We start from the raw sequence: 23,107 nt of genomic DNA, 5'->3' as shown, positions 1-23,107 counted from the left end.
AATTGCTGAAGAATGATATTGGGGGGGGGGGGAGAAAGAACAAGGAATCGTCCAACTAAATCTCTTGTATCTAATTAATAAGGAGGAAAGAAAGAACAGAACGAAACAAAAGAAAGAAGGAAAAACGTCCACCGATCTTATGTTCAAGCCATTTCGCTTGACGTTAATGGTTACCGAGGAGCCTCTTTAACGAATTAGCCAGTCGATTTCTGACCATTTGTAGGGCTGTCTCACATTTCTTCGCTACCTTCTCCGTTATCTCTCTCTCTCCTCTTTTTTTGCTCCTGTTCCTCAACTCTACAGCAATATATAAAAGCCCTGATAATACCAAAGTAGCCGCCTGCAACGACACTGAGTACCCTGTGTTTAATTCAATTTAGCAGATGTTTCCGCCATTTTTTATATCCCTGGCTTCTCTCTCTCTCGGATAAAGACAAAAAAAATAGAAGTCGATTTTTTTTTGTTGTGTGTGTGTCTTTACGACGCGTGTATGAATTGTATTGGGCAGTGATTCACAACCCTGAATTTAGTCGATGTCGCCCTCTTTAGACCATATTTTCTTCTCGGGCCGGGCATATTTCGTCTTGGACAGGGCCGAGAGTGGGTGCGGGACCCTCGTGAGTGACCAGGTGCAGATCTAGGGTGACGTGTTAGGAAGGGCGATTAATTGTTTAGGTTCGTACAAATGTTTCCATCGTTTTGGCTCTTGAGAGGGGCGACTGCCTCCATTGCTCCCCCTCTGGCTCTACGCACGAGCCGAGGTAGATATCATTAGCTACTATTAAAGCTTAGGCAGATATTTTCAGCTATGAATGGAGCCGAGGCAGACATCATCAGAGGCAAATAATTCCGAAGCGATATCTTCAGCTACAAATGAAGCGGAGGAGGAAGTCTACAGCAGTAAATGGAGCAGCTACGAATGAAGCGAAGAAAGACACACCTCCAGCTGGGATTGAGGTGGAGTCAGACACCATCAGCTGCGAATAAAGCCGAGGCAGATATCTCCAACTCCGAATGGAGCTAAAGCAGACACATTCTGCTTCGAATTGAGTGGAGGCTGACATCGGCTGTGAATGAATCCGCGGCAGATATCTTAAGCTGCGTATAAAGCCGACGCAAACACCAGCAGCTAAGGACGTAGTGGAGGCAGACACAATTAGGTTCGTTGAATCGTCCCGTATTTTACACAGGACAGATCAGTTTCTTCCCTCATTTTTTGGATCTTGTGAGGAGTGATCGCCCCCTCTGGATTTGCGCACCTGAGTGACACAAGTAAGCGCCGTATGAGTACCCAAGATGGTGAGCGAATGAGTCGCTCATATTGTACTCTTTCAATCACTCATTCGGTTACTCACGCCACTCATTTGGTCACTCATACAGTTACTCGCTTGGTATAAATAACACTATAAGCTCACCCCATTCCACTTCCTGCGTACGCCAATGAAGCAAAAAGAAGCAAAGTTGAAAACTGCAACCAAAAAAATTAAGGGAAATCGGAACGACAAAACGAGGAAGGACCCTTTAAGTACTGGCAATATGGTCACCCAATGTATGCAAGTTTCTGGCTGGCAAGCAGCAGAAAAACCGCGTATCTGGTCTCGGTCTGAAAAGATTGTGATATATTTTTTTATGGTATTTCACCCCAGGGCCGTCATTTCAACTTTTTCTGGGGGGGGGGGGTAAAACACATGTACTCAATGTACATATATATATATATATATATATATACCGTTTTTAGTGTATTTTCAAAAGCCGGGGGAGGGACCTATACCCGTCCCCCCTATATTATTCCATTTTATGCACTTATTTCTTTTGTCTCTCTCCGCAAATTACTCCTCCAATTTATTAAAATTACTGGTCTGCTTCTTCATTTTTGGATTTTTTTTTTGCTGGTGCGAAATTATTTTTCCCATTAATTTATTTATTCTGCTAGTCCGCAAAGTATTTTTCGGATTTATTTTTTGCGGTGCGCAAATTATTTATTTTGCCGGTATAGAAATTATTTTCCCGTACCCATTTATTTATTTGCCGGTCCACAAAAATTATTTCTCCAATTTATTTATATTTTTGCGGTACGCAAATTATTCAGGAAGTTTTTAACATATTTTTACAGTCCACTAATTATTTTTCGCATTCACTCTTTTGACAGTCCGCAAAATAATTTTCAGATTTTTTTCATTTTTTTGTCGGTCTGCAAATTATTTTTTTTCGTCCACAATTTTTATCTATTGATAATCACCGGTCCGAAAATCATTTCTTACATTTCCGGTGATATGCGAAATTACTCAATCATTTTTTAACCATGTGTGAAAAGGTTGAAGAACACACTGGATACTAGCATATCTTTGGGGTCGGGGGGGGGGGGACTCCTTATAACTTATTATATGTCTAAGCAATGATACCCGTTTCATGGGACGAGTAAACTAAAGCTGTCCGGTTGCCTGATCGAATTCGGATTATGCTCTTCCATTCGAAAAAGTCATTCCGTTATCACTGGTTTATACCGGAATCACAATTTAGGTAGATGTATTATAACGTGAGAAAGAGTCCTGATGCTAGATATTCTTATCTAGAATAATATTGTAAGGAATTGTATCCAGGAAATTCGTAGGAAGAAAAAAAAAATTCACTTGTAAATCTGCTTTCAAGATGAATTCCGTTATTGCTTTGTTGTTCGTAGTGACCATTGGCGTGAGTATTAAATGCTTCATTTAATAAAAATCCGCTGGTAGATTATTTATCCAGCAGAAGACTATCAACGTTCGTTATAACAACTCTCGTTTTTTCGGCAAACGGACGTTATATCGAACGAATCGGTCATTATATCGAACGTTTCAAAAACGAAAAAAACACTAGCTTCTTCAGATAATTCATACTCGGACGGAATGAAAAAAATTGCATCAATTTCGTTATGATATTAAATGCAGTTGCCAATGCGCCGCAGGCCACTTAATTTCACTGGAAATGTGCCGCGGTTCACTTAGTGTCTGTAAATTCGTAGTGGGCTGCATAACTGATCTGTGAATGTGCCGCGGGAACACTTAAGTGATGTGGAACTACACCGCAGGCCACTTGAATGATCTGGTGATTGGCACTTCGTTCGTTTTTACAAAATTACGTTTGATGTCCCGGGCAGCATCAGATGTTTCCGAGGGCCATATTTGTAATATTTGGCCTGTGGGTTCAACACGTGTATTGTAGATCGTCATATTGGATGAAAATGATCAAGAGATGGATGAGGGAAAAAAAAAATAATTGTGGCTTATTGTACTAGTCGCTGTAATAGAATGGTCGCAATAATGCATGATCGTTATGACAAGTGTCGACTGTATTTATAAATCGAAATTTCACACAAATGTGAATAAGGTATCTTATTCGCATCTTTTACAAGATTATTGATCTCGTATAGATATAAGATATTTTTTATACGTCTGAAAACAAAACATTTCAAGGGGGGTTATTGAATTACTCATAAATCCTCGAGCTACAGTATTTATGTATTCTATAGGTGAGCTCTGCTGCTGAGAGTCTGAGGAGATGCGAAAGCGCTGACGATTGCAAAAAGCACGAGTGCTGCGTTCTTCCTTCAGGCCTCTTTCTGAAGAAAGGAGTCTGCACAGAACCATCAATGAAAGGTAACAACATTACATCATATTTCACCACAACCGAAAATTAGGTTTGGGGAATGAATCCATGCATCAATATCTTACCAAAACTTTGTTTCTACATGAAAAAAATCGAAACTAACATTGCTTGGCGGATAGCAAAAAACATCCGCCAATAATGATAATAATTATAATTTTCTTTTTCACAGGGGATCTCTGCGACCCTGTTGACCAAGGAGAACCCGAAAACGGAAGATATCAATTTGCATGCCCTTGTTCAGAAGGATTGACTTGCCAAAAGGTTGAAGAAACTTGGGGAGTGAGTATAAGAGAAATATATATTTTATCTTTTATTCCTTTAAAAATTGCTCAGTATCGTAAACTGTGCATCGGTATGAGACACATGAAGTTTCTGGGTTTTTAGGCCCTAATACAAGAAATTTACTTCCTGCCATTTCACCTACATCCGTGGCAAGCATCTTCGGAGGTCCAATATTGCACCCGATCATACCTCAAATAATAAGGCGCGGTCGATAAGATACTCGCCTCAAGTACCGAAGAATGTTTAGAGGCGTCACGAGTTCGATTGCCAGTTCGTCCTTAGGCAGAATTGGATGTACTACTCTTTTTTCGCTTATCACCGAGACTTACATGTTTTTGAACCTCCGAAGATGTTGCCGCAGTTATGGGTGAAACGTGAGGAAGCGTAAAAAAAGAGGATGTTGTACTACAGGGAACACATACATTGTATATCCAGCGAAATTTAGGATTACGAATTTATTTTATTTCTACCCAGTTTCACGTGATCACAACTAAATCAATTATTCTTCACTTTTACCCAAACACGTACTATGGGTTATCGTGTCCCACGCAGTTTTCAGTCAGCGTGACTTCCCCCTGGACCTTAGTTCCTGGAAACCCCAGGCTAAGCTCATCCGTCATATCTGTGTGAAGTCCAAAATCAATATTATTGCTCCAGCCAAAATAACTGTTCTCTAAGTTGGTTTTTTGTAACGATTTGACATCACTTTGAAAACTGGTTTTGCCGCTGTAAGATGGACGACGATGAGTCAGCTCGTTATTCCAGGCGCCATATCTTAGACATGAGTGGAATATTGACGCACCTCTTGAAATTTATACGATGTTTGCAAAATGCTTATAGGAATGCAATAGGAAGCGTGAGTACCCCCCCCCCCCAGAGATATGCGTACGCTTAGAACGCTTATGTATTTTGTGAAATGCTTAGTACTCAGGCGTATCCTCAGACTGAAGCTACGTAGATAGATAGAACCACTCACAACCCTGGAATGATGCAAAGCACCTTACTTCCTTACAGAAGCTACGTACATCTATTAATTTTTTTGAAGTACCCAACTCCATGTAGCATCGTGACATAACAAATGTTTCCGAATGGACCTTCGTAAACCCCCCCCCCCCCCGGGAGGGAAGAAACGACTGCAGCAGAAGGATATCCTTAACAAAATTGAATCGATATGAAAATTCTTGAAACTGAATGTAAGAAATGCGGTAGACTCTCGCTATTCCAGCACATATCAGACCAGGGTGTGCCGGATTATCGAAATCACCGGAAGTCAATTGAAAATGTCCATTCGAATGATACAAACTTCTACGTACAGACAGTGACATGTTTTACCGATTCTATATGCTCGAAGAGATCCCACCTAAAAAACACCGGATCACTAGATGGGCCGGATTATCGAGAGTCTACTGTATCACCGTATTATTATCCTAAAAAAAATAAAAATTTATATTTTTGACACTGAAATATTCCAGTGGAAATGCGATATTGTTTCAAAGAAAAATGTTCCTCCTAAAAAAAGGAAAAATCCATAAAATTCTCTGTCGTTTGTCAAGTATCTTAAAAGTACTAGGAAAGGAAAAAAAAAACCACCACCTATATCCCCCTGCAAGCACGAATACATGCTGAAATAGGATAATTGAATTTCATAAAATATGTTTTTAGATGGAAACATATATTAAGCATGTGTTATATGCACACGTTACTAAAAATTCTAATATAATAAGAATGGAAGAAAAAGAGAGAAACTCATGAATTATAAACGAAGTATTCATTCATCACGTAGTAAAGTTTTGAAACAAGTATAAGCAGAAATAAAATAAAACACCGACATTTTTAACAAGCAAAAGGAAAACCGCAAAAAAAATGGGGAACTTTAAAATTTATGAATTCGCCCCCGTTTTTATTTTATTATTAAAAGACATCAAATACGCTTAAAAATTAAAATAAAAATGTTATTTCAAGAGAAATTCGGGGGGGAAAAAAGGTCTTAAAATATGGGTGAAATACTTGTGAAAGGCGGAGAAAAGATATTTTCATATGGATAAGCTTTAGGAGAGAACGGGGGAAAAGACGGGGATTTTTCGAACTCGATTAAGAAAATGAATGTCTTTAAATCAGTAAAAGTCATTCATTTTGGTTTAGAACGATGCTAAACGCTGTTTTTTCCTCTTTTCTCTTCATTTTTTCCGTAAAATTCGATGGGAAATTTTTCAAGGAAGGGATGATTATGTACGTGTGAGTAAGGATAAAAATTTCTCTCGGATCACTTTTCCCTCTTGGTAAGAAAGAGATTATTGATATGAAATGTAAATTAAATATAGACACTTAATAACCTATTCTCTTGTGTGTGTGTGTGGGATGTTTTTCTATAACATTTTTTACTATATCTTGGGACTAGAAATTCCAAAAAAAAAAGTGTCGTTTTGTTACGTGATTGAAATTATTATTTATAAGAAATTAAAGGCTGGGAGAAACGTTTATGACACTTTGAAAATTAATGAAATATCACCCAACTGACCTAAAAAAAATGCGGTTTGTGCTAGGAATGGAGTAGAGAATTAAAAGAAATCATAACACGTTGTTAATGTGGCCCTAAGAGTGCATGGTTAATGATGATTACGATTTGCGTTGCATCTACACCGATTTCCTTAAATTTTTTCTCACAACTACGTAGTTAGAAATCCGAGAAATAATTTACGGATCGGCAAAAAAAATATTTTAGTACGAAAAATGCGATGCTGTTTCAAAGAAGAATATCTCTCGTAGAGAAAACAAAAATCCATAAAATTCTGTGTCTTGACAAAAATTTGAGAAATAAATCAGAAATAATTTAAGGATCGGTAAAAAATACGCAAATGTTAAAAATAATTTGAAATTCGGCGAAAAATATATAAGTAGAAGTAATTTGAGAACCATAAATAAGAGGAAATTGTTTAAGAACCTGCAAAAAAATTCACAAATGGAAATAATTTGCAGACCAGCGAAAAAAATGCAGAAATGTTAGAAATAATTTTGCAGACCGGGCAAAATACGCGAACGGGCAAAAACATATATATAAATGGCGTAAATAAATTTCTGACCGGCAAAAAATAAATAAATAAATGGTAGATATAATTCGAGGATCTTCAAAAAAAAAACCAGTTTCTAGATTGTAATCTAGTTGTAGAATAATCACTGATCTACACTGCTTATGCCACATTTTATGTCATATAGAGTTCTTATGATTTAGAGCCATCTGTGAGTAAAATTTTAAAGTTTTTTGAAATAAATTATCAAAAAAACTCAACATTATGAAAAGTGTTTCGTTGCAAACTGCAATTTTTCTCACAAATTTGTAGAGTTTTAAATTAATTTTTGTTTAATGTCACACAATTTTTGCTCACGCAAGATATCCAGTAATACAAATTATAAGAAGATTATTACACAAGTTTTCTTCTTGTGAAAATCAATGCTTATAAATGATCCCATCCTTGCCAAGGATTAGTACGTTGGTCTATACCACAGAGTAATAATACTATAGAGTGCGCGCGAGGGGTTACAATGTGAAGCAAAGATCCGGAGTCACGTGATTCCGGTCGAAAGGCTGGTCAGGGAATCTCGCTGGCAATGCTTTCCTTATGGCTGTTCGTATGACGATCTCCAAGTGCTGTCTTATTTTTCATTAGAATGGTCACCACGTGTGCAGCTTTCGGATGTTCTGAACGGTTTAGGAAAGGAGGAACATTATCCTTTCACAAAGGAATACTTTTTTGCTTATTCCCCTTCTTATAAATTAAAAATTGGAATATTAAATTGACGATGCAATGGATTTCTGACGTAATCTCAGTTTCTAACGACTCCATTTTGGATTTAATTCAATTAAAGTTCCAAGTTTTGGTAAAATTCAAATGGCATGAATCATTATTAAATGTTTTAATAGAATTTTTGGCAATAAATGATTGAAATTGTGAGTTTTATGAAGTTTTAACTGAAATATACGTCTCCGCAAGATTTGGCGAGATTTGGCGAGCTAGTGAGTTCATTCGAGTTTTGCTCAACTTGGAAGAAAATATGCTTTTCAGATGGAGAAATTTATGAAAAATATTCTATTTAAATAGAATGTGAGGAAAACTTCCCCCCCCCCCTCTAGACAATTGCAGTTTTGCATAAAAATGCATAACAACCTCTAAAAATAATAGTATTTTTACCCCTCTTCGTAACGGTTATGTTTGCATATGCTGATAAATACAGCAAAAGCCAACATGAACTAAGCCGATGAAAAAAAATCTCTCTCTATCTTCGCATTTATTATTAATTTAATTTTTATGGCGAAATATGTGTAGTGCACGCATCTCATACGGACAGAACTAAGTTGTTGAAATAAAGTGATATTTCAGCATGGATTTTTTCCATATTCATTAAACTTACTAACTTCATTTTGAGAATTATTCGATTCATTCGTAAAAAGTGATAAATGCTACGAAATTCATCAAACTTACTAAAAATATTGGTAATTATGCATATATTTACCAACTATAATAATTACCAGCATAATTTCTGAAGATAACGCGCACTACGGATTTATCAAATTTACAGTAACATAAACATTATATATTTGTTGTATACAATATTTTGTTTCCTGTGTGTGTATAGATATTTAGAAAGCTATTAAAAACTGTGCCAAAAAAATTTATTTCATGAAATTTATACTGTTTATATTCACTTCCTTCAAATATTATATATTCAATTAAAATTTAAAAACCCATGTGTTAAGAAATTATTAAGAATTATCACTTAATGGAAAATAAATAAATTCCGTTTTCCAATATTTGTTTATTTTATAGAATTTATTTTTTCAAATCTGATACTCCCTAAATATTTCACATAAAAATGAGTGAAATTCATTGAAAAAATGAAGGAAAGTTTTCATCAACTTGATCGAATTGAGTCAAATTTCGTTACAGCAACATCCTAGCTTCTGCGAAAACGCGCCAAATGTAATAGCGCAGAACCTGTTCTTTCCCCGACAATACTGCTCATCTTTTCTTCACGTTCGACAAGTTTTATGAATAGCGTGCGCGGTCTATTTATATCTTAAGTCTATGGTCTATACCATAGTTTTCCAACCTTTATTTGTCTCGTCGGCCCCTTCTTCAGAAATTTTTTTTTCCCAACGCCCCCAAACGCAATCTAACCCATAGGATCCTATGTTATACCCGTAGCTTCTACCGCCCCCCTGGAACATTCCAGCGCTCCCAAGGGGGCGTTAACGCCCACGTTGGGAATCACTGGTCTATACACATAAATTGGTTCGTTTGTGTGTCTCTGTCTCTGCATCTTCTCTACACAAATCTACAATTTTAGATCGATCGTCGCTAAATTTCGCATAATACACCAAACAGGTCCCAGATTGAATATAGCCTACTTTAAAAGTTTGTTAGAGCTGGGCCCGAAGTGGGTAAAAAAACTGTCGGGCAACACTGGTTTCTGGGCCTCAACAATCATTTTTGGAATTTTTAATTTGGTTACCGTGGTACCCAATCAATGCGTTTCAGACATGTATATGACTTTACAATGGTTTGTCACTTCTTTAATGCTGCCAGTAACTGAAGAAAACATGGACAGTGCCGGGTATTATATAGCTAATACTAATATATTTTAATCTCTCTATAGACAACTAAGTACAAAGTTTTTGCCTGTGAGATTCCACCAAAGAGCTTGTAGCTGGAATATCATCATTGCTCTTCTCTGGATGATGACATGTCATATTAGATAATAAATTTAATTTGTACTGTCGTGTCTTGATTGAATAATTATTTGGATTTTTTTTCTTAACGTGAAAAACCAAATTATAGTCAAACTCGGTTACAACGATACGCGATCATAAGGTTGTAAGGTTCCACAAAATGTTTTTTGACGATACAACCGAATTCAACGTTTTCAATCCCTTTCACGTAAATAATCAGATGGAATGAATTATTTCATTATAATTAGGGGTGACCATATCCTAGCGGGAAATTTTTTATCACAAACATGGGACTTCGCCAGTTCTGGCCAAAAAACCTTATCGATTAAAGGCGAAATCGCCAACTATTAACAAAAACAACCCTCAAGTACAAGTCTGCAGTGGACTAAAATGTATTTCACGAAAAAAAGTTGAATGCGATGACTATGAGAAACGAATATTTATATAATTATCGCCATATTCATTATATAATAAAACAATTTGTAAATTATGCAAATTATTTGCATCTCCGATTCCAGTGAAGATTGCTATTGCAAATTTCGTTCAAAAAAAGTACGTCGAGAAAATATCAATAAAACAGATAACATTACGAAGTACAGATGACTGGATACCAAGCGAAGACAATTGGAAAGAAAAGTCACATTCTTCCGTGGGGGAGAATCGAATCAACAACCGCGAAATTTCCCCGGGTGCGTGCCCAGGACAGACATTTTCTTTCCTAAAAACACTGTGTTCTTTTGGGATTAACGGGACTGCGCAACAGAGAGCCTCCTAACTCGGCAACAGTTCGCAATGAAATTAGCCCCCAGATGGCGACATAAAATGAAACGATGAACCTCCTCGTTTCGTTCTATGCGTGTGTACCGTGTTAACGAAGGTGCTTAACGGTTGGTTGATGCGAAGATGAATTTAATCACTTCAACTGCCTTCGGGGGAATCGAACCCACGTCCTCTCACTTTCCGGGTGAGTGCAGTAGACTACAAAGGCAACGAATCTCAATCGTTCCTTAGAAGTCGTGCATACTAAACGGGACCTTACATGTACAAGCTCTAAGGAAAGATTGAAATTCGTTGCTTTTTTCAGTCTAGTGCGCTCACCCGGCAAGTGAGAGAACGTGGGTTCGATTCCCCGCAAGGGCAGTTGAACTTTTTTAAATTCATCTTCGCATCAACCAGCTGTTAAAAACCTTCGTATGGGAAGCGGAGAGTGACATCATCCTCGGATGTACCGTATTACCCCGCATTAGCCGGGAAACATCGAGGAAGACTAGCATGCCAGGAATACCAGTATTTCCCGTCATACCGGGAAATTCGAATCACAGATTTCTGAAAAATTCTTAAATACCTCTATTATAGAAATCCACAGAATCGTCTGAATGCATAACGTGATCGTCGTTAACTCTCGCTTTTCCCGGCACGCCGGGAGCGGACCAGACTCCCAACATTCAGAAATCTGGTGTCCCTCGAGTTTAATGGCATGCCGGCTAATGCGGGGGAAAGACGGTACAAGTTTCCGGCCCACGGAATTAAAAAAATTGTGCAACCCCCCTACTTCATGGCAATCATTATTTCAAATTATTAGTCTACGGAAATCCTTATACAGTATCATTATTCAAGACCATTTACTTGTTAAGATTTTCGTCCTCAAGACATTATTTCTACGGCATCGGATGAAGAATGCATTTACCTACGAGGTCATTTAATAACGTAGGAATATTTCAATCTTTCGTCGCCTATGATTTTGCGTGTCCTTCGCTTTGCATGAATAAGATCACGTGATAAGGGAGGCACGGGAAATATTGACAAGTCCACCGTGCTTGGGGAACCAAGCCTCTTGCGGAGCTTGATTAGCATTTGAATAGGTGCCAGTGCGTTCGGTAAATTAATGATCGAGACTCCCGAGTTCACAGAATATTTAAGTTTATTGGTTAATTATTTTATGAATTGGGGGCACGCGCGGATGTTGATTTCATATTTAAAGATGGGAGGAGTTTATAAATACACATCTCACTATATTATGAAAATACATTGCACACAGAACATTTAAAACATTGAGTGAAATATTTTAATTTTGTTATTCGGCTGTGATCAAAAACCATTTTTTTATAATACTTATTGACAGAGGAGTTTAATATGTAAATAAGACATAATTTGGCTTGCTATTCATATCTAGTAAAACCCCTTTTAACGGATACCCCCTTCAGATGCGGTCACCCCCCCTCTTTTGCGGCTGAATAATAATTTCCGCGTGTGCAACTAAAGTATGGTTTTCGAACTTCTGATTAACAGTCATCCCTCTTTCACGGACGAATTTTTTTGTCCCACCGAAGTCCGCAAAGGAGAGGTTTCACTGTAATCATAAATATGCATAATTATGGTTTTGTCAATATTCATGACCATATTTCATTAAGAAAAATTCGGGAAATCTTCCGCCGTTCCTATAATGTTGAAAAATCCATTTTTTGCTACGAACATTGTTGTAAAACCTATTTGTTCAAAACCTTCCCCTCTTAAATGTGGCTCATGTCGACTTTTAAGAGCCTACAGGAAACCCAGCAGGTCATTTATGAATTATATGGTTTATGTGTGCTTATTGTTTCAATTTCTGAAGTTTTTCATTTTCATGTTTTTTCTGCTATTATTACAAGCATAAATGTTAAGAACAACACTTTTTTTTGCGCCCTTTACTGGAGATATTCCGTTTCTAAGGACGGGAATGATCTTGCTCTCGGCCGGATTGTGAGAGAAGACGCGCTTCACTAAAATTCCGGGATGATAACTAATTTTCTCGGAGATTTTTAGATAGGGTTTCATAATTAAAATTTTTATTTTTTGTGTGGGGTTTTATTTATGATTAGATTATATTGAGGTTTTATTTTGTTGGATACTTTTTAATTCGATGATGGAAGTAATTTTCTGGATTAAAATTTCTGGAATTATGTTTCTTCTTAATGACTGTCGTTCTTTTCGTGTTTTTGGTGTCCTCGAAGTGTTATATGGTTTGAAAATTCATTTGCTATTGTAGAAATTTCTTGTTATTCAGAATACTATTTGTAAGCCATTTTAACTCGAAATACCGATCAGAAATCATTTGATACTGCTGATATTGTTTCAAAAATCCATTAATTACTGCTATTTTTTCAAAAATCCATTAATTACTGCTGATATTGTTTCAAAAATCCATTAATTACTGCTGAATATTGTTTAAAAAATCCATTGATTTCTGCTGATATTGTTTCAAAAATCCATTAATTACTGCTATTTTTTCAAAAATCCATTAATTACTGCTGATATTGTTTCAAAAATCCATTAATTACTGCTGAATATTGTTTAAAAAATCCATTGATTTCTGCTGATATTGTTTCAAAAATCCATTAATTACTGCTATTGTTTCAAAAATCCATTAATTACTGCTGATATTGCTTCAAAAATCCATTAATTACTGCTGATATTGCTTCAAAAATCCATTAATTACTGCTGATGTTGCTTTAGAAATCCATTTGTTCCGCGGATACTGTTATAGCAAATAGATTTCTAAAATTCAACAGTTACTAATGGATTTTTAAATAATATCCGCAGCAATCGATTTTCTAAACATCCTCAGACATTGTTGAACAATCAATTTGTTGTTATCAAAAAATATCGTTTGAAAATCAATTTATTATCAATATTGTTTTAAACCCCATTTGTTGCTGTGGATATTGTTGGAAACTCCATTTGTTGCTGTGGATATTGTTGGAAACCCCATTTGTTGCTGTGGATATTGTTGGAAACCCCATTTGTTGCTGTGGATATTGTTGGAAACCCCATTTGTTGCTGTGGATATTGTTGGAAACCCCATTTGTTGCTGTGGATATTGTTGGGTTTTATTAGCTTCGGGAAATTGTTTCTTTTCATTAATATAAAATTACCACCAGAGTGCTAAAAATTCATCAGTTTCTTTGTTAATTTACATTTAATTGTGTGTTCAATTTTTTTTTTTATTTGAATAGTTGTCACCATTAATGAGTATTCTGAAATAATAGACGCTGCGTGTGATTGCCCCCTCACAAAATATATAAAATCAGGGCAAAGAGGGGGGGGGGTCTCAATCACTTTTGGTGCCCTGAAATGTTTTAAACGTACCTGGTCCCGTTACTATTTTCTCACCAGTCCTCCCGCGTCTGGTAAGGGCTACTCTGCTATAACCATTTTTTATGACATGCAATGATTGTATCATCTTTTAATATACATGCACATTTAAAGTCCTAAACAATCATATCACACGAGACCTTGTTTATAATCGAGTTGATGAGAAGCAATAAATGCAAGATTGAATTTTTGAGATTTCTGCAATCATTGCAGCTAAATTAATGTTGTTGCTTTTTTCGCTATGGAGAATAAAGTACATTTAACGCTCTACACATTAAAATGCCATCTTGTGTGCTTAAACCTGCTTACGTATACCGTATGTCGTGCCTTCGCAGAAATTGGGCTGCAGCGTGTTTATTTACTTTAGGAAAGGACTCACGAATCTTCCATCGAAGTTTTGAAAGCTCCTTTTCCCACGCAAACGAGTGACTCAATGCTCATTTGACACGCCAATGCTCAGAGTTAATACGCTCCTCTATTTTATTTTATTTTTTTCAAAGAGCGTTAGGCTTTTTTGATTACATCACGCGAATTCGCGTTAAACGCTCGCTGTGTTCTGGTTTATATTTAGGTTCATTCTATTTCAGCATTCAGTGTTTGGATCTGCTTTCAACAGTTTAAGCTTCTTTCAGTGTTGAGAGTAAGAGGGCGGACGGCTGGCATTTTACTGGAGAACCGTCGATCCTAAAGGCATACTTCCAATTGGAAAAAGTTTTCAAATAACGTGTAGTAAAAGCTCAGATATGCCATTCATGTATGGAAGGGGTTGTTTAGTTATTAAAATTTAAAAAAAAAACAACTTTTTATACAGTTCCCGTTTGCCCCAAAACCCAATTATAAAGTTGTTGCCTTTTCTCTTCTGATGCCAATTAAAAAAACGGAAGAAAATTGGAAAAAAAACAGCGCTAAATGCGGAAAAACCGTTTTACCCGCACTTAACGCTGTTTTTCCCCAATTTCCTTAATTTTTCGAACTCCAATATCTCAGTGGTTATTGCATTTAGAAACGTGGAATTTTTTTAATTGGCATCACACGGCAACAAATTGGGTTTTATGGCACACGGGGATTGTATAAAAAACCAGTTGTTTTATTTTAATAACTATGCAACCTCTTAAAACACTAGTGGCTGAGTAGTACTCGTTATTTGAAAAAATTTTCTAAGTGGAAGTATACCTCTAGGAACAACGGTTCGCACTAAAATGCCATACATCCTATTTGCTATGCGACCTGTGTATACGTGCATGTATTACATCACCTTAACGCGTGAATTAGTATGGCATTCAAAGCTTCGATTGGGCATGATTAAATGGATTATAATTATGCTGAAAGGGGAATTAGACTAACAATTTCCCGTATATATTTTACGGTGAATGGAATAAATAGGTGGTTATGCTATTCAACAATCCGTCTCAATAAATTACCCTACATTAGTCATTTTTACCGGCGAATATGCATAACACCTAAGCGTCATTGGCGAATTTCATAAATACTTGAAATCTGTCGCCTTTAGGATATTATGCATAATCACAAATAATGTAATTGGTGAATTTTGGAAAAATTCCAAAAGAGTTTAGTATGCATGATGAATACATAGTCGGACAACAAATTTTACTACCGTACCCGGAAATAATGATAGAATGCATGTATGAGTTATCATGAATAGCCTACCTTAATATGATCCATCATGTTTACCAACGACGCGACGCTTGGGTATTATGCATAATCGCCAGTAAAAATTTTACTTTCCTTAGTACTTATTAAATTTACTAACGACGAGCTTGTGGGTACTATGCATAATTTTAGGGAAATATATCAAATTTACCGAAATGCTCGGGTGATAATGCATAATAGCTGGTTAATAACCGAATTTATCCTATTTTACCGTAACATATACAATGTTTAGCTAACGTAAAGTAACTTGATTGTAACGACATCTCAGCTATGACGTGATTTTTGAGGGGGGAGGGAAGATCTCGGCTGATTCCCATAATGTTAATGATAGAGAGAGACCCCCCTCCCCCGTACTTCCTTCAATTCAAACCTCAAACTGACTTATCAGCTATCTTTGAGCATAGTGTGGCATCAGTATTATCGCTATAGTCAATCGTGCCTGGAATATACCGAGTGGACTCATCGTCCTCCATCTTAGTCAACTGATCTAATGTATATATGCATATATGAGCTGACATCATCATCATCGTGCCCCCCAGCAATAATGACCTTGCCCCCCCAGACTTCCAAGTCAATCTCCGCCTGTGCCCTCATCGTCTGACTTGGACTTCTTCAAATCATTTCCCATCAACAAAAACTCGAACCAGTTGGTCAACGACTTAACTAGCACACCACCCTTCTCAAAAATCTGGCAACAGTTTCTAAAATAATTATTTTTTCTCCATCAGTATCATTACACGTTCTCGTTCGTGATTGGCTCCGCAATTTTACTTTTCTATTCTCCTCCTTTGCTCTTATTGCCGGTTCAATTTGAATTCGACTCTGTCTCAGCGAGTAAAGGCTGAAACACGCTGCACTAACGTGATGTGTTTTCACGTCGTGTCAGAGACGTTGTAAATTCTGATTAGTGGAAATTCTGTGACGTGGGAATTTCACGCCATATAATTTCAACGTCACAGAATTTCCACGAATCAGAACTCACAACGTCTCTGACGAGACATGATAATCGCGTCACGTCAGTGTAGTGTGTTTCAGCCTTAACTCCCGCTATAAGGAGTATTTTCACTATTCTTTCTTTGCTACTGATGAAGGAACTTCATATAATTCTGAAACGCGTTTAGCCATGGTTCTTTTTTTGCAATTTTGGGTACTTTCCCTTACACACGTTGGTCTTTCCCTTGTATTATTCCCCTTTCACGTTTTTCATTGTATTTGCTGACATCAATTTTGTTTTTTCATTCAGAATTTCCGCTCTCAGTGACAGATAGCGACGATTACTAGAGCTAGCCATTTGAAACCATAAAATATAGCAGCACAACCAGAAAACCGACATCAGAATTACCAAAAAATTTATAAACTTCAAGCCAAAATTTCATTTAAAAAGTAACCAGAAAGATCAAAATACTAGAACTCGTGCTGTTACTAGTGAGCAGAATTTTAAATAAAATTGCAACTATTGGTGTCTGTATAGGGGTTTTAGTCCGATGCAGCCTATGATGGAAATGGCCACATCTGAGGAGTGACCGTTAAGAGAGGTTTTACTGTATCTAAAAGATTTATTACATGTTTGACATGCATTCGATCTTCGAACTTTGAAATCCACAGAAAACCAACGTTTAGCCGACCACCACTAATGGCGTAAAGGCGCATATAATCGAAAATTAGTAATTTTTCACTGATGGCATTTATCATTTTTGGCGATAATTGGTGTTGTTCAGTATTTTGGATCCCAAAATTGTAATTTTTCCTAATAAAATATGGTCACCCGAATTATAATGAAGTTTCATCTGCTCATGTATAACATTAGCGTATAATCATAATTCGCTTATTCCACGCTAAAAAATCCGAATTTCTTCATATGGAATTATAAAGTAGTACTACAGCAGCGTTTTTTCTGATAAGTCTGAATAGCCATAAATATATATATATTTTTGAATGATTTGAAAAAAAATACTTGGAATTATTTCCCCAGTTTTAGACATTCTTTTGATGTTGATGAAAGACTTGTTTTACAAAGTGCTTGTTTAGTGCGTTGGTTTCTAACTGAGAACAGGAAAATGAACGAACAAAAGATCAATTTAAAGTACCCGAGGGAACGACGATGAATGTTGCAAGGTACATTGAAATTTTGACCCGTTTCATGAAACGTCTACGCAGGTTACGACATCAGTACGCACAACAAGGTTCATGGTTTCTTGTTCACGACAATGCTCGCCCCTCACACATCCAATATCGTCAAACAGTTCCTGGCAAAAAAGGGGGTGGTGCAAATTGAACATCCACCATACTCGTCAGATCTCAATCCTCCAGACTTCTCCCTATTCCACAACTCAAACTCCCTTTGAAAGGAAAGAGATTTGACGATATTCCTGACATCCACAGAAACGTGACGAGGCTTTTGAACTCCATCCCAAAAGAAGACTTCTTGCAAAGTTTCCAGGACATGTATAGGAGATCTCAGCGGTGCATAGTAATGGGAGGTGACTATTTCGAGGGACAGTAAGGTAACTTTCGTTAACATTTCATCTACGTTAATGTTACAGGACTATTCACCGAACTTTATTGTCAGAGGTTGTATATCCACAATAATAAATGAATTTGCAGTATCAAATGGATTATCAAACGAAATCCGCAGTAAGAGAAACATTTTTACATAGGTTCCTCAGTAAACCTCAGGTTTCTCAAACAAAATTTCGAGGGCACCAAGAACATTTTCCAAGAGATTTTCCGGACACCAAAAACTCAAAGAAAATGACACAGTGATTAAGGAAAAAATAAATCATTATTCCACAAAATTTTACTTCATAACTTTGACATTACTTCCACCACCGTATTTAAAAAAGTATTCAACAAAATAAAAACTTTAAAATAGTTTAAATCACAGATAAAATCCCTCGAACAAAATTAAAATTGTAATTATCAATCCCTTCTAAAAATATCACAGAGAACAGTGACTGTGTTAATTTTACTTTTAAACGTAACTTCTCTCACAATCTGGTCGAGAGAAAGGTCATTCCAGGATTTAAAAATGGATTATCTCCAGAAAAAAGTGCAAAAATTCAAGCAAAAGAAATTGAATTTTTAACATTCATGCTTGTAATGATAGTAGAGAAACATTGGAATAAAACGCACCAGGAAACATCAGAAATTTGTTATATTAATTAACAAATTTTTCACCATCAATTTTTAAAAATTGGCGGCCTACTTGAGAGATTTTAAAGGAAATAGCCCAAGGTCCAACTGAATCTCACACCTGATTTACAGTATTTTGTATACGGTTTTTGAGGATTTGGTTAAATTGATTTTCAGTTTATTATTATATGAGATTTCTGATGCCCTGTACGTCTTCTTTGAGGCTTTGCATAAGCAGTATAATACGAAATAATTTTTGTTGAATTCATTTTTTGCGGGTCTCTACTCATGCCAGTAACTATGGAAAGAAAAATTTCACATAGACAAAAAAGTACGCGTATAAGGCCGGTATTACACTATAAAAGTTTGATAAAAGTCCTATTATAAAACTTGAAAAATGCAGCCAATAAGGTCAACGGTTGCATTTTCTAGAATGTAACCAATAACCTTATTGGTTAGATTTTTCAAGTTTTATAAAATGTATTTTATCAAACTTTTTAGCTGATGCGAAGATATTTTTGGAAAAACGGCATTCAACTGCCCTTGCAACTCCTCCCCCCCCCCAACTGCAGGGCAGTTGCATTTTCTCTTTCCAAAAATATCTAAGGAAAGATTGAGATATTCGTTGCTTCTGTAGTCTAGTGCAGTGCTTCTTAACCTTTTTCAGCTCATGGCCCCCTATGGATCACATTTTTTCTCGTGGCCCCCCTGTCCTATCCAGGTCCCCCCACCCAAGATTGAGATACTTTCTATATTTTTGTTATGAATGAAATTTTAATAAATCGGATCAATCTCTGGAATCCTGGCTAGGCACGCACTCAAATGGCGGATTATCATCTCTCCCAGGAGTCAAATTATATGTTAAAAAACGGTCTGCGTAAAATACGGTACGATCCCACGAACATGCGTGATAAATCGACCCTTATAACACACCAACCGTTGCTCTGGCTGCCCTAAATACTTAGCTGCAAGTAACAGCTTACATATGAAAATCATGGTATCAGATTCCATATAATGCAGTCCCCCTCCCTCCATTATAGACACGAAGACCAGGGTCATGCCCACATAGACCCACATAGACTGTTTCTATGGACGGATCTGAGGAATTCTGAAAGTAGTACTATTTTTCAACCATGTTTCACTTTTAAAGCTTTTTTCTCTTCACAGTTCTCCGACTCCCTTCACCACCTGTCATGGATCACCTTTCTTCTGATTTTCTTCCGTGGCCCCCCCTAGAATATCCCAGGACCGCAAGGGGGCCATACGGCCCCAGGTTGAGGACCACTGGTCTAGTGGTTTAGGGCGCTCACCCGGAAAGTGATAGGACGTGGGTTCGATTTCCCACACAGAGGCAGTTGAATTTTCTCTTTCCACAAATACCTTCGCATCAGCCAGCTGTTAAAAACCTTTGTATGGATAGCGGAGAGTGACATCATCCTCGGATAAGTCGCCATCTGGTGGCATCGTCAGCAATTGTGAGCTTTGGACTGAGTTAGGTCAGTACCTCCTAGTTTATGCTTGCCATAAACGTCATTTAGACTACCTAGGAAGTTTGCCACATTTTGAAACACAGCATCCTATTTCGCTTCTTTTTATTTTGGCGTAGAATCTTCCTGATTGGCTCACAAGTACCGCATAGTGATTGGATGTGGGGCATAGAAATCGCCAATTCTGAGTCCGACCATTTCTTTTCCTCACAATGATGATACTTTCTTTCTTTCAAACCGAGCACAACTCAGGTCTATCACCATTTATGGGCGATTTACTACCTAGTGAGTTGTGCCGGAGGTGTAACTGTGTGGGTACCTAACAGTCTGAGAGCATATGTAGTGTCTTGTTTGATTTTTCAGTGCTGCCATCTATATTTCAGAAGTGAAGTCAGTGATGTGCTATGATTGAATTTGTGCTGTTTGTAGGTCTGTTGCTCTCTGTGGCGAGACTTTTTAACGGGGAGATCGGCTCGCATTCGCGCCTTGAAGTTAGGAACCACAGAAAACCAAACAACGATGATACTGGCACGAGCAGGGAGTTTCCCCCCCTGAATATTCTGAGGGAAAATGGACTACTTACTGACGTCACAAGCAGACTGCGGAGGCCTTCTATCTCTAGGAGCTGCTGGTTAGGTCCGACCGTCCCTGTACGATCCCGTTCATTGCACAGGATCTGCAAGGAAAGATTGAGATATTCGTTGCCTCTGTAGCCTAGCGCGTTCACCCGGAAAGTGAAAGGACGTGCGTTCGATTCCCCGCAGGGGCAGTTGAATTTTCTCTTTCCAAAAATATCTTCGCATCAGCCAGCTGTTAAAAACCTTTGTACAGTTGAAAATAGCTTTTAACTGATTTTTCCTTCTTTCTATTCGTGTCACAATAACTACGAAAAACAAAATTATCAGCTCGGGGGAAAAAAAAATCATTTGTATATAAAAGGTCAAGACATTACTTCCGTCATCTTAATAAAAAAATATCTGCGCCCCCTACCGAACAAAAATAATATAATAAACAAAACAGCCACAAACAAAAATTTCAAAAATTAAAGCTTTAATTATAAAAACCCCATCTAAAAACCTCCGAGTAAATTAGTTACCATCCCGGAATTTTAGTAAAGCGTCTCCTCTGACAATCCGGCCGAGAATAAGGCCATTCCCGGCCTTAGAAATGGAATATCTCCAGAAAAGGGTGCAAAAATTCATGCTAAAGAATGTGATATTCTCAACATTTATGCTTGTAATGACAGTAGAAAAACATGAAGAAAAAAAAAAAACTTACAGAAACTGAAGCAATAAGCATAAACCATGATTCATAAATGACCTGCTGGCTTGCTGTAGGCTCTTGAAAGTCGACATGAAGCGCATGAAGAGGAAGGGGAAGGGTTAAAACAGTACCCAGAGAGGTTAGAAGGGGTATAGAGGATGAAGCAGGGGAGGGCTATTTGCATAAATGATAGCATTTCCTCAGTCTCATATATACCACCCCGTCCCTTTCACCTTTTCCAGGCAATGATCTCTTGTAACTCCCCCTCCCCCCCGCGTTCATTCCCGGCCCGCTTTCTCTCCCTGTAAATCCCGGATTCTCCCGATTTTCCCGCTCCTCAACCCCCCCCGTACTATTTCGCTCCAGCGTTGCAGGGAAAATCCCACTGATCCATCACCATTAGGAGTTTCTGGGAGAAGGAGTTCCCAATGACTTGGTCTCTCTCTTCCACGCTGCTCCTCTTTTTCTTTTTTTCCACCGTACGTTGTTTAGATGGAATCCGGGACGGGATATGTTGGGGTGTGGGGTAAGAACGGGTACGGTACCCTTACATATGGCGTGGGGTTTAGGTTCGGCAAGAGTTTTCTTCTTCAACCGCGATTTGTTATACCGAAATACTATTTTATGTGTAAGGAAATTTTTTTTGGGGATGTCGGAGGGTCTGTGGACGAGAGTGTGAGGTTTTGCCTTCTATGTTGAAAGGTATGGATGAAAAATATATGAAAAAAAGTGAATTTCTTGGGAAATTTTATTTTGGAATTTTTTTGATGTTGAGGGAGAGGGGCGAGGAGAAAACTTTTTTGTAGGCTATGATTTCGTTTATTGCTTTAACGGAAAGCTACGCTGCTCAATTTTCCAATATGCCATGGATTTCAGTATTTTTTACCCCTCGGCTTGAAATTCTAGAAATTTTGCTGCTGTTGTTGTTGTTGAAGTTTCATGTGAATACATTTCGACTTGAATTTTGCTTGATAAAAATGTTGAGATTTTCGTTTTTGTGTCTTGAAAATTTTTATTTCGGTGGTTAAGATTGATGTGGTGGTGATACTGTGTGCTTACACATTACTTTTATATGATCCCGTATCAAAAATGTTAATTACTGAAATTTGCGGGTCTTCTTTATACCGAAATAAATTTTAGATAAAAGTGACAAAAAAGGAGATTTCAATCAACCTTATCTACCAAATACAATCATACTCGATTATAATGGCATTTATAATGGAATTTTCTTCCTAAGGTGTTTATTATGCTTTAGTATCCGATATATTGATTCAATACTAAGAAATTATATCAGGGATCTCCAACCTTTCAGATATTGCAGGGCCGGAAAAAAAAAATCGACGAAGCTCGAGGGCCAAATAAGTCATTATATTGCGGTATCTAAATTCACACAGAACTGTCTTAACGGGGCGCAGGACCAGGCGAGTAAAACTGGGTGGTAGGGATCTATATTATTTAAAAATTTTATTTATTTTGAGATTATCTTTTCATTGAATATTTAATGAAATTCATCAATTTTTAAAATGTTTCTTTCGATAATTCCCGAAAATATTTATCATTAAGTATGGAAATAATTTTCATTAATGCCGAAAATATTCCTTTCAAAAATTCTGGAAATGTTTTTCAATAACTTCGGCAATATTTTTCATTAATTCCAAAAAAAATTCTGCCAATGATTCTGGAAATATATTTCATTGATTGGGAAAATACTTTCCATCAATAATTCTGAATATTTAGAGAGAGAAAGATGGCTTCCTTTTTCAGCCCGAGA

The 23,107-nt window shown here is 37.2% G+C and overlaps 2 protein-coding genes across 5 annotated transcripts in view; one reads left to right on the top strand and one right to left on the bottom strand.

Annotated features, from left to right (window-relative positions):
• The window catches only part of LOC149087910 (voltage-dependent calcium channel subunit alpha-2/delta-3-like), a 323,210-nt gene that overhangs the window by 114,796 nt on the left and 185,307 nt on the right, over positions 1–23,107 (bottom strand). The window lies entirely within an intron of this gene.
• On the top strand, positions 2,571–9,698 carry LOC149087917 (U33-theraphotoxin-Cg1c-like). Its single transcript, XM_089242588.1, has 4 exons — positions 2,571–2,691; positions 3,509–3,635; positions 3,815–3,924; positions 9,580–9,698. The coding sequence occupies exons 1-4, from the start codon at positions 2,650–2,652 to the stop codon at positions 9,628–9,630; spliced, it is 330 nt and encodes a 109-aa protein (XP_089098714.1). The 5' UTR covers positions 2,571–2,649; the 3' UTR covers positions 9,631–9,698.

This window comes from Pholcus phalangioides, unplaced genomic scaffold (assembly GCF_987345545.1).
Source record: "Pholcus phalangioides strain wild (caught in Gottingen) unplaced genomic scaffold, Ppha-v1.0 ptg000003l_1, whole genome shotgun sequence".
In the NCBI taxonomy this organism is placed as follows: Eukaryota; Metazoa; Arthropoda; class Arachnida; order Araneae; family Pholcidae; genus Pholcus; species Pholcus phalangioides.
The sequence above is the reverse complement of the archived record's forward strand: the minus strand, read 5'-3'. Positions and strand labels throughout refer to the sequence as shown.